Source organism: Balaenoptera physalus (genome assembly GCF_965194825.1).
Source record: "Balaenoptera physalus genome assembly, chromosome: 8".
NCBI classification, from domain to species: domain Eukaryota; kingdom Metazoa; phylum Chordata; class Mammalia; order Artiodactyla; family Balaenopteridae; genus Balaenoptera; species Balaenoptera physalus.
The window spans coordinates 86,453,133-86,465,359 of record NC_138887.1 but is presented as its reverse complement, the minus strand read 5'-3'; the positions used below and the strand labels follow the sequence as shown (position 1 = coordinate 86,465,359).

The 12,227-nt window shown below is 38.4% G+C and overlaps 1 protein-coding gene across 3 annotated transcripts in view; it reads left to right on the top strand.

Annotated features, from left to right (window-relative positions):
* Positions 1-12,227, top strand: part of DOCK4 (dedicator of cytokinesis 4) — a 490,817-nt gene that overhangs the window by 252,826 nt on the left and 225,764 nt on the right. For all 3 annotated transcript variants that reach the window (XR_014266607.1, XM_082472224.1, XM_082472223.1), the window contains exons 9-11: positions 4,730-4,811; positions 5,357-5,417; positions 9,166-9,298. Coding sequence is in view for 2 of the 3 variants with exons in the window: in XM_082472224.1 (XP_082328350.1) it covers positions 4,730-4,811; positions 5,357-5,417; positions 9,166-9,298 (276 nt within the window). In the remaining variant the exon portion in view is untranslated. The remainder of the gene's footprint in view (positions 1-4,729; positions 4,812-5,356; positions 5,418-9,165; positions 9,299-12,227) is intronic.

The window sequence follows — 12,227 nt, the reverse complement described above, 5'->3', positions numbered from 1 at the left end:
ATGTAGGTATGCACATCTTACAATAGGACACTTCTTAAATTCACAAAAGCTAGTTCTGTTTTCTGATGAGGTGCCACTCTTTGACTTACAGTAGAGAATTGAAAATACCTTTGTGTGTGGCCACAAAAGTTTGTGAGAGAATTTTAGAAGATGTGCCAGAGTGAAATGTCATCCACTCATTTGGTCCCCCCACCTTGAAGGCAACATTTTGGCATTCTCCAGACGTGTGTGAGCGTGTGGGTGGTATTTATTGTAATCTGAAGGTTCTGAAATGTGTTGCTGTAGTTCTTTTTTTTCTCTGAAACCATTTGCTGATTAAGTGGTTGCTGTATCACCAAAGCCGAAGAGAAATTGATTGAGTTTGTATACCAACAACTTTCACCAAATGAATAAAAATTTTATTTAATTGGCCATAAAAAGTTGTGTTTTTTTTCCTTTTAAAAGAAGTCTGGTTTTAAAAAAGTTGCACGTGACTTATTTCTCCATAGTACCCATATTCAGTCTATTTTTATCTCCCCTTTAAGGCATGCTTAAGCTAAGGGATATGGCTTAGTACATATTGGTATTCTTTCTGTAATAGGATATGATAATAATACTTGCATAATCAGGATTCTGTCTAGACTAGTGAAATTAAAATAGTGACAGAGCAAAAGGAGTGTCTGAAATAGAATGCTTTAGGAAACATTATTTTACCAGAAGATTGATGAAATTTGTGAATATGGAATAGTATTTTATATCAGTATTAAAGTTAAGGTCTCAATATGTATAATGCCATGTTGACTTTTGTATATTAATATTACTGTTATTTATCATTTTTGACTGACCTGTCAGAAGATAAAGTGACATTTGTTTCAAATGTTTCAGTAGGGATAAAGAGGAGCCTCAAACATAAGTGTGCCTCAAACGTATAAAAAAGAGCACGCGGCCCGCAATCAAGAGAGGGGAAAATGGTCACACTGCTTGCGTTTGGGGATAAAATACAATCAATAAACATTATATGTTAGTAGGTGACTGATGACTAAGAAGCAAAACCAAACACTGGTCTTAAACCTCCGGAGTTTTGACCAACTAAAGCCAAATACTTAAATCTTTCTGGAGGTTTGCATTTATTTAGTAAAATAATTTATTTCCCAAGTCATTTTTCTAAGCATGTTTCATTGAAAAAACTACCAAGGAACAATTTCAAACCAGGGATGGCTTTGAAACCTGCTAAATCAGGATTTCCACTTCTTCCATTCCTCTTAGCCCAGGAAGGACGTGGGGTCCCTCTTGGGACCAAGCTTGACTGTGTCAGTGGAGTCCCGGAGAGGATGAATGACTTCTCCCTTATCTCAGTATTCTGTAAATATTTGCTCAATTATTCTATGAAGCAGAGGAAGAATTTATTGTATAGCATTCAAATGAAGTACGAGTGTTTTGAATTATATGTGGCATAGAATTCCTACTCAGCCACACACCAGCTCTGTAATCTTTTTTTTTTAATTTAATTTAATTTATTTTTTTATACAGCAGGTTCTTACTAGTCATCCATTTTATACACATCAGTGTATACATGTCAATCCCAATCTCCCAATTCATCACCCCCCCACCCCCACCCTCCCCGCCACTTTCCCCCCTTGGTGTCCAAACGTTTGTTCTCTACATCTGTGTCTCAATTTCTGCCCTGCAAACCGGTTCATCTGTACCATTTTTCTAGGTTCCACATATACGCGTTAATATACGGTATTTTTTTTTTAATCAGTCATCAATTTTATACACATCAGTGTATACCTGTCAATCCCAATCGCCCAATTCAGCACACCACCATCCCCACCCCACCGTGGTTTTCCCCCCTTGGTGTCCATACGTTTGTTCTCTACATCTGTGTCTCAACTTCTGCCCTGCAAACCGGTTCATCTGTACCATTTTTCTAGGTTCCACGTATATGTGTTAATATACGATATTTGTTTTTCTCTTTCTGACTTACTTCACTCTGTATGACAGTCTCTAGATCCATCCACGTCTCAACAAATGACTCAATTTCGTTCCTTTTTATGGCTGAGTAATATTCCATTGTATATATGTACCACATCTTCTTTATCCATTCGTCTGTCGATGGGCATTTAGGTTGCTTCCATGACCTGGCTATTGTAAATAGTGCTGCAATGAACATTCGGGTGCATGTGTCTTTTTGAATTACGGTTTTCTCTGGGTATATGCCCAGTAGTGGGATTGCTGGATCATATGGTAATTCTATTTTTAGTTTTTTAAGGAACCTCCATATTGTTCTCCATAGTGGCTGTATCAATTTACATTCCCACCAACAGTACAAGAGGGTTCCCTTTTCTCCACACCCTCTCCAGCATTTGTTGTTTGTAGATTTTCTGATGATGCCCATTCTAACTGGTGTGAGGTGATACCTCATTGTAGTTTTGATTTGCATTTCTCTAATAATTAGTGATGTTGAGCATCTTTTCATGTGCTTCTTGGCCATCTGTATGTCTTCTTTGGAGCAATGTCTGTTTAGGTCTTCTGCCCATTTTTTGATTGGGTTGTTTGTTTTTTAATATTGAGCTGCATGAACTGTTTATATATTTTGGAGATTAATCCTTTGTCCGTTGATTCGTTTGCAAATATTTTCTCCCATTCTGAGGGTTGTCTTTTCGTCTTGTTTAATGTTTCCTTCGCTGTGCAAAAGCTTTGAAGTTTCATTAGGTCCCATTTGTTTGTTTTTATTTCCATTACTCTAGGAGGTGGATCAAAAAAGATCTTGCTGTGATTTATGTCAAAGAGTGTTCTTCCTATGTTTTCCTCTAAGAGTTTTATAGTGTCCGGTCTTACATTTAGGTCTCTAATCCATTTTGAGTTTATTATTGTGTATGGTGTTAGGGAGTGTTCTAATTTCATTCTTTTACATGTAGCTGTCCAGCTGTCCCAGTGCCATTTATTGAAGAGACTGTCTTTTCTCCAACAGCTCTGTAATCTTGGGCAAAACTATTTACTATTTCTCAGTTTTCCCAACTATAAAATGGCATAATAATAATACCGACTTCCTAAAGGCGTAGTGAGGATAAAAGGAGTTAATCCATGTAAAGTCCTTAGCAGAGTGCCCATTCTCAAAAAAATAGTGTTTTCTCAAAAAAATAGTATTACCTAATAAAAAATTAGTATTACCTAATGACTATTTTAAAGTGTAATTCATTTATCCCAAGGTGAATTTTTGCACATTTCCTTTTAGTACATATTAAATTTGAAATAATAGTAAATATTCTTCTACTCTGAAGAGAGTTTGCAGTCCTTTGCCATGAATTATAGTAAATGACAATTGGATTAGATTGATTTAACTCTGCATCCAAGGTTGGATCTGTCATTTCCAGCCTCCACTTCAGAATTATATCCTGTGGGAACTTTATAGTCTTCATTTGAGAATCCTTGCAGCAATTTATATTCTCTTCAGTCACATCTCATCAGCCACTGCTCTGTGGAACAAGACATAGGTAATAAGTGTGGAAATGACCCCATAGAAATGTGTATTGGTTGCCCTTTCTCATGTGAGAGATCAGGGTTAGGCATAATATAAGAAAAGGACAGGGTGAGCCAGGTAGTTGAATCTGTTAAATATATCTATCTAGATTTAGATGGCAAAAGAGAATAAAAATGTTCCAGAACAACCATAAATTCAAATCCATATGCTTCCTTAGAGATCTGATTATGGTCCTCATTTCTCCCCCTGTAGGGGAGAAGGGTGATTTTGGATGACAGAGCCATTATTTACGGCAAGGACCAAGTGATAAATAAGCATGAAGACTTGGAAGGGTCTGAACCTTACTAATGCCCTACCTTCCCTTTCCCTGCTTGATCCCTAGGCTGAAGCTACACTGACCAAGGCCACACCATGTGCTAATGTCACATTTTGGGGATGTTGGCTGTGTGTTTTCTGCCTGAGGCAGCCAGCCATTTGATTCTATTGTGGGCACCAGCGTATTAAAATTCAGAAGCTTGTGGTAGCTGGTAGATTAATTTGGGGGCGAGGGTGATATTCATTTTATTTTTTTGAACATAAATAGTGTAACACATTATCTTGGGTATAAATGGTGTCCACAAGTATTTATTGACTTGAATTAGTGGCTGATCAACAGCATTATTTGTGTTTGCATTAAATCTAGGTGTCACTGTATTTTCAATGGAAGTTCTATAGACAGTGCGAGGTCTTCTGTTCCTTTGTGGACCAAAGAAAATTCAAGTTTCATTTCTTGGTCTCTCTTTTTGTGTTTTGGATTATAGGTTTATAAGAGCATAAAATATTAAGCCTTCTAATGAATGGTTACCACTCAGAATGGTGTCCTTGTATGATGTTTGTTAAATACTATGACACAAAACATGAAAAAAAAATCTTAGGTACAAACACACAAAACACATTGTCACGTGTTTTCTTTTAGTGTACTTTTTTCTACTTTTTAAAATAATGATATCACTGATATAGAAGCTTATTCTTTTCAAAGTTAATTTTTTGCTTGCATATATATTTATGTTTTCTGCTTTTGCACTTGCCTCTTTGCCAGTTTTGTCAGAAGTGAAGCAAATGTTTATTGTCTTGGGTTCTCTCCTAAATTATATCCGCAGTTTTGATGTCAAATGAGAGACCTAGTAAGTTTTGAGTTTAACTCTTAGGATGAAGAGCAGCTAGAAAAGTAATGAGTCCTTACATATTAAATAATTTTCAAAATATTAAACTTCTTTTCTTTTGTAGTGAGAGATTTTTCTTGAGACTGAATAGAAATGGGCTTCCCAAAGCCCCAGATAAACCAGAACGACAGTGCTCTCTCTTTGTGGTAAGTGGATCTTGTTCTATCCAGGTGGCAGATTCTTTCTTAAGTACTTTATCTTATTTAAGAGAAATAAGTTATTGTGAGAGAATATAGTAGATTTGCTTAAACTTTGTAAATAACACATAAATTACAGTAGTGCCCCAAAATCTGAATACCAGCATTCACAGTCACACCTTTGTCCCTTAGTGTGTATTAGAGCCTGTCACACTATGGCCAAAGCCCAATGATGATAGGGCTCAGTATGGCAGGTGGTATTTAGTATGTACTTAATAAGTGTTTAAAGAATGAGTGAGTGAGAGACTGAAATAAGAATGGGCTTTCCTTTTAAGTCTTATTTGACATCATAGGCTTACAGTAAAGTTGATTGTAGTGGTATTTTAGAACAGGATTTGAACTTCATGCTTCTGCTACAGAAATTCCATTAAGAATGTCTATGTTTATCTTTGTCTTTCTTCTGTTATTTGTGAAGATTATGTGCTATGTATGCCTTTTAAATGCTTCTGCATAAATTATGAGTTCTAAAATGACCAGACTTTGTTTTTTGGTAGGATTTGGGTAGCAGTGAGCTAAGAAGGGACATCTACATTACCGTGCACATCATCCGAATCGGTAGGTATGATACTTGGTGTGACAGGAGCACGACAGGGAGAATTACTGAGAGGTCTCTATGTAGTTGTGATTTATGTGATGTCTAGATCAGAAAGAAGTCAAGGCCACATTTGAGTCCAGTAAGTACAGAATTTGGGAATTGTTCCCTGGTCTCCCCAGACTTTCACATCACCATAAATAGATTTTGTTCTCTTTCCGTATAAGTCATTAGTTAGTTTGTTGTGTTTCATTTTGTTTTATTGGACTCTCTAAACATATTTGATTCAAACACTTGGTATTTGTTTTTTTTTTATTCTAATTTCTATTAACAGCATAAATTAAACTTCTAGGAGCTGGATTTCCTACAAGTTTATGGAACCAATTGGCATTTTCCAAAGTGCAGAAGGCTACAGAGCATTATTACAGAAAGTGCTATAAGAAAAGGGTTATGAAATACTGAAAACTTTGTATATATTTTTCACTTGTATAATTTCATCAGCTTATTAAAGGGTCTGAGAAGTCCTACAGAGAAATATAAAAATGCTTCTCTAACTTTGTTGACCCTTGCTTTCTCCAAATTTGATTTGACTGTGGAAACATTTATATGATGTAACATTTATTAACGTCTTGCAGAACACACTTTGAGTGTTCTACAGTGAACTTGCACATCAGAGCCAAAATGTGGTCACTAGTTTTTACGCATATAAGGCGTCTAAAAGCAGGCATTTTATGGCAGAGGAACTACATGGTGTAGCCTACATCATTTTTCTATTACAGCTAACCAGCCGATACTGGCAATTGGTTCCCACTTCCTCATTAACTGTGCTACATGACTTGCTGGGGATACTTCTGCAGGATAGTGGTATCTCACCATGCGGTCCTGCACAGTGATCTTTATTTTTATAGTTTTTTATTTTATGCACATGATAACCACATTGTGCATTGAGAGAGACTATAAAACATGTCATTTCAACATAGATTTTCTAAGTATACTTTCTCATAAAAATCTGTTCTGAAAACCCATTTCATTTTATCCTGTTTTTATATTTGAGGGACAATAGAAATAAATAAAAAAGTAAATGGTTTTTGGTTTTGTTTTAATTTTCTTTTTATAGATGAGTATGGGGTGGGGTGGAAATTGGAAAGAATCTTTTAAAACGTTGGAAAAGTTGTAATGCGTGTTGCTGTGTATTTATGAGATAAAGCCTCTGTTCCCAGGATGGCAGGGGTGCAGTTTATGTAACTCTTTGTGTTTTTTAAAAATTTATTCAAATTTATAATAGCAATTGTTAATGTAAAATGTGGTTTTGGATATCTTCATGTAAACATTGCTAAAATTTGAATATAATCTTCTACAGCATTGAGAAAAAAAAGTAAACCACTTTAGCTTTCAGAACTTTTTAAAAGGTATCTATAGGTTTTTGCTGGTAGAAACACACACGGTAGAGTGACCACATGCCCTGCTTGCCCATGGCCTGGGCAACTCTGTCCTTCACTCCCAGGATACAGCTGAGGAAACCACTTCACAGTATTACCCATCGCAGGGCTGCCTTTCAAATACCTGGCATTTGATTTTCTATTTTTTACTAAGATTTTTATGATCATTAAGTCATCAGAATGAATGTTGAATAGAAATTATCTACCCTCCTTCCCTGAGCTTCGGTCAAATTAATTCTTTATTGACATTACTACAAAAACTTGTCTGATGATCACTCCATAAGATTGAAGGTAAGAAACTCTAAGAAAGATTAAGACTTAGTCTGCTGCAGTGAAATTAAGGAGTGGAAGATTCTTGTCCATCAGGGACAGATACTTCTTACTTTTTCTAGAGTATTCCTCGTACTGTTTAATGGGAAAAGGGCACGCTGACCCTCACTGGCTAAAGAGAGCAGGAAGTAATAGCACCTGCCTCAGAATTTAAGCCCTGATCTTTGATTGGAAAGAAGAGGAGGAAACAAAGAGAAATAAATAGTTTCCCCACGCCGGATTCGTGAATAACAACTGTATGATTTCTATTCAGCAGTGATTAGTTCAACTTACATCAAAACAATGGCCATTCATAACTCTGAAGGACAGACTTGAACATTAATACTTACATCATTTACTTATCAGCTCAACAAACTTAGTTGGTCTTTCACCACCATTCATTTACACCCACCACGCCTTTCAATAAATTTAGGAATGGCTATCCCTGTCTGAACACGAACAGTCATTCCTGGCTTTCACCATAAAACAAAAGCATCTCTAACCTATTTTCTACCGCCAGGAACACCCATCCCTCTTATCGGTATATTAGTAATTATCGGAGCTCTCAGCATATTCATCCAACCAATAGCTCTAGCTGTATGACTAACAGCTAATATTACAGCCGGGCACCTACTAACTCATTTAATCGGAGGAGCAACGCTAGCCCTAATAATCGTTAGTTCTACTACAACCTTCATTACATTTATTATTCTTATTTTACTTACTATTCTTAAATTCACAGTAGTCAAGTTTACGTATTAACCCTATTAGTAAGCCTTTACCTACATGGTAATACCTAATGACCCACCAAAAGCATGCATGTCACGTAGTAAACGCCAGCTCCTGACCTCAGAAGAGCCCTCTAGGCTCTTCTTATAGTATCCGGTCTAGTATATGAATCCATTTTAGCTCATCATTCGTATTATCCTTAGGCCTTTTAACCAGTATATTAATAATATATCAATGATGACAAGACATCATCCAAGAAAGTATGTTTCAAGGCTGTCACACATCAGTCGTTCAAAAGGGACTTCGATAGGGAAAAATCCGTTATTTCAGAGGTCCTCTTTTTACTGGTATCTTCTGTGCTTTTTATCACCTTAAGTGGTATTCCAGCTTTTATTTATAAGCATTTCTCTGAAGATGCTATACTGCAGAGGCAATTCTCCTTTATTACTGAAGAATGAAAGCCAAATTGGATGTTGCCATTCCTTTTTTTTTTTTCTATTTAACATTGGATTTGGGGAGTGCTAGAGTCATGCAGATGTGCTGTAGGAGAATTTCACTCAGATGGAAACAGCTTATGGATCCGTTACCAAGCGTCTGGAAACAGACTTACAGACTTTTTTCATTATTTTTCCTCACATTAACTTGCTATATTACAGCTCCAGTGTGCTTTTTGCTTTCAGTCTTCAAAATAACCCATTGGTAATTAAATGCAATGATAAATTAAAACAGTATCTCAACCACACATTTAAAAATGTCTAACAATTTAAACAAGCTGAAACTGTGTCAGAGTAAAAGCCATCCCTGGAGATTTCAGCCTGGGTACGGAGTCAGGAAAGAGCGTGCTCATTTGATCACCTGTGCTTACTCTCTATACCTTCAGGGAATCTCAAACTGCTTCCTCTCAAAGGTGAAATATTTGAAATGGTTTTTAAATATGGCAGTTTTAAAAAGTAGAAAATGAGATAGGCACCACTACTGCCTTTTTTGATGTGAGCCTCCCGGGATGCCTTCATGAATGCCTGGGGGAAGATACCCAGACTTAGGCTCAGCTCCCATCTTCATGTTTTATAGATAACAGCTGATGGCCAGAGTTCACGCTGCGTGACCTTGGGCATGCTAGGTGGTTGGAGGGGAGAGTCCAGAGCCGAAGCAACATCTTCAGTTGCCCCAAAGCTGTGTCTTTTCCATCACCCAGTTACATTTCATATGGCCTATTTTATAACTATATGTGTCTCTATTTAAGGTGGATTAATCAAATGGCTCCTTGGGCCATATGTGCTTCTTAATTGAACAGGTCGGATGGGGGCAGGAGAAAAAAAGAATGCCTGTAGTGTTCAGTACCGGCGACCCTTTGGCTGTGCGGTTCTTAGCATTGCTGACCTGCTGACAGGAGAGACAAAAGATGACCTCATCCTGAAAGTGTACATGTAAGAAGCTTGCACGCTCTGGGGGCTGGGGTGGGCGCAGAGGTACATGGGGACCCTACGTGGCGAATCCTGCTTTTCATGGGTAATGGAAGAGCCAGGGATGGGTTGCGTTCATTCCTCAAAAACTCAATAATCTGTAGGTTCACTACAAGTGAGCCCACAAATCAACATTTGCCTGTCAGAGGAATTATGAAATCAAGAACCAGAAAATACAGACAGTTTATCAGTTGGGTGGACCATCTACTGCATAGAGTACCTCCCATGAATTTAAAGCCTAACATATCTTTACCCTCAGAGAGTTCATTTGTCCTTGGAAAATGGAAATCGTTTTTAATATAAATTAATTAGAATTAGGAAAAGGAAGTTCAGGTCAGGTGATTTCCCTCTTACTCCATGTATTATTAGTTTGCTAGGGCTGCCCTAACAAAGCACCATAAACAGTGAGGCTTAAACCACAGGAATTTATTGTCTCACGATAATGGAAGCCACAAATCCTGGATCAAGGTGTTGACTACATTGATTCCTCCTGAGGGCTGTGAGGGGGAAATCTGTTCCCTGCCTCTCTCTCCTAGTTTCCGGTGACTTGTAGATGCATCACCTGATCTCTGCCTTCATCACCACATGGCTCTCTCCCTGCTTGTGCGTCTGTTTCGGTGTCCAAATTTCCCCTTTTTATAAGGACACAGTTATATTGGGTTAGGGCCCACCCTAACGACCTAATTTTAACTTTATTAACTGTGTGAAGACCCTATTTCCAAATAAGGTCCTCAGAATGTGGGTTAGGACTTACATCATCTTTTGAGGGTCGGTGGGAGCAGACACAGTTCAGCTCAAACACTCCACTAAGAAAATCACTGAATGTATTCCAAATCCTAAGTGTTTAAAAATGCACATGGTTTTGGATCACCCCACCCTGAGCACCTCCCGACAGGACTGAAAATTGAGAGTTGACACACAGTGACATCCTCAGAGCAGACCCATGGGGGGTTGAAGGATGGGGTATCTGCGTTCCACATTCCCGATTTGAGGACCACACTGCTGACCTCCTCTGTGAGTGAGCTTGCTTTAGCTTTCTGTTCCGGCTGTTGAGTCAGTGTATCCAACGTGTGCCAATAGTTTTTCCATATGTGGCGGGAACGCACGTGGCGCACTGCCTGTGGGACATATACTTCAAATTGCTTTTTGACCACAGCTGCAGGGTTTCATGGATTTATCCATCCTCTACCCAGTGCCCCTGGGACCCGTGCCACACATTTGCTAATTAGTTGACAGAGATTTGCTTACAGCCTGTGGTTTAGGACTGGAAACTCTCTTTATCTCTTTTAAGAGCAATAAAATCTGTGACCTTGATTTTAAACTTGAAAACTTCTGGTGAAACTAGTGGGTGGTAAAGCACGCTACTCTTTTTATCATATGATCGGGCTTAAATCCATGATAATCCCCTTTCTAAACTCTACTGGTGTTCGTAAAGCGTAATTTAATTGCAATAATACTAATGATAATAGCCACCATTTACTTTGTGCTAACTACATGCAAGGAACCGTGTTAAGCACTTTGCATGTGTCATGTCACTTTATCCTCATGACAAACCCATGAAGCAGTTGCTGTTGGCTCCGTTTCCATATAAGGGAAGAGAGAGGCTAAATAACACCCAAAGTCATCTGGCTAATCAGAACAGGAACCAGATGTGAAGTCAGGACTGTCTGACTCAGAACCTGAGCTCTCATGTTACGAGGTTGTATGTTTCCTGGTGTTATTTCACACCACTGTCTAGTGACGTGACAATGATGCTGTTAGGTGGCATTGCTTTTCAAGGAAACTAAAATTCCTTACAAGCACAGTCTCAATGTTTCTTAGAGTGATCTTTCCAGGTGTGGGTAGCAAGTGTTAGAGTTATCTCGCTACTGGGAAAACTGAGGGACCCGAAGTTCCATGCATCCCCTTTGATTATGCAACCAGCAAAGGAAGACACATAAATTCCAGTTCTGTGGTAGACACTCACTCCCATAAAAATAAATTGTACTGCTCTTTGTGGTTGTTATTGTCTGTTTTTTCATAAGTATCAAATAAGGTTTAGGGTTGTTCTTGCTGCAAGAGAGATCCCGTAAAAATTCCAGTTCAGCAAATTACAAATCTGTTCCAGGAAGGATGCTAGGCAGTCAAAACAAGATTGCGAGGAAAAGGACTCTATACTCTGGAACATTTTGATTGATAGTGTATAGAATCTTTGATATTCCGGACTCTTGGGAGGGAGCCTTTGTGGCTAATAAGAGATAGTAGTGAATTCACAAACATGTCCAGATAAGGGAGGCTTTCCCTAGCCTAACTGGGGGAGGCCCAGCAGTAAGGAGATAGCAGACCCAGGTATTTACGAACCATCAGGAGTTACCAGTCAGAGGGAGATCCATCCAGTCATTCATGCAGCTGGTATTTTTTAAGCACCCACAGTGTTCAAAGTACTCAGGGCAACACAGATATCTACCAGTCCTAGATCCAATCCTCAGGAACCTTCAGTGTCTCCTAGGTGAACGTACCATGTACACAAAGATAGCATGAGTCAGTGACTGACAAGAGCTGAAAGACCAAGGTACAGATGGTTGTCAGAGTGAGAAGATGGAGAGATGCCTTTTGACCTAGTGGAAAATCTGGAAGGGTTACCTTAATTACCCTTCGGTCAATCCTGCCAGCCTTTTGCCAGTGCCAGTTGTGTTAACCTCAGTTGCATTTTGCTTGATTAGTTGCATTTTGATGCTAGTCAACTTGGTCATGATATAATAGGTGGAGACTCGCTAATGAGAATTAACATTTTTTGAGCATTTACTATACGCCAGGCATTATCCTAAGCCCAAGCTTGTTTAGTGTTCTAGTGTTTTACCCCTGTTTCACAGATGAACAAATCAAGGCACAGAGAGAGTAAATAACTCCCCAA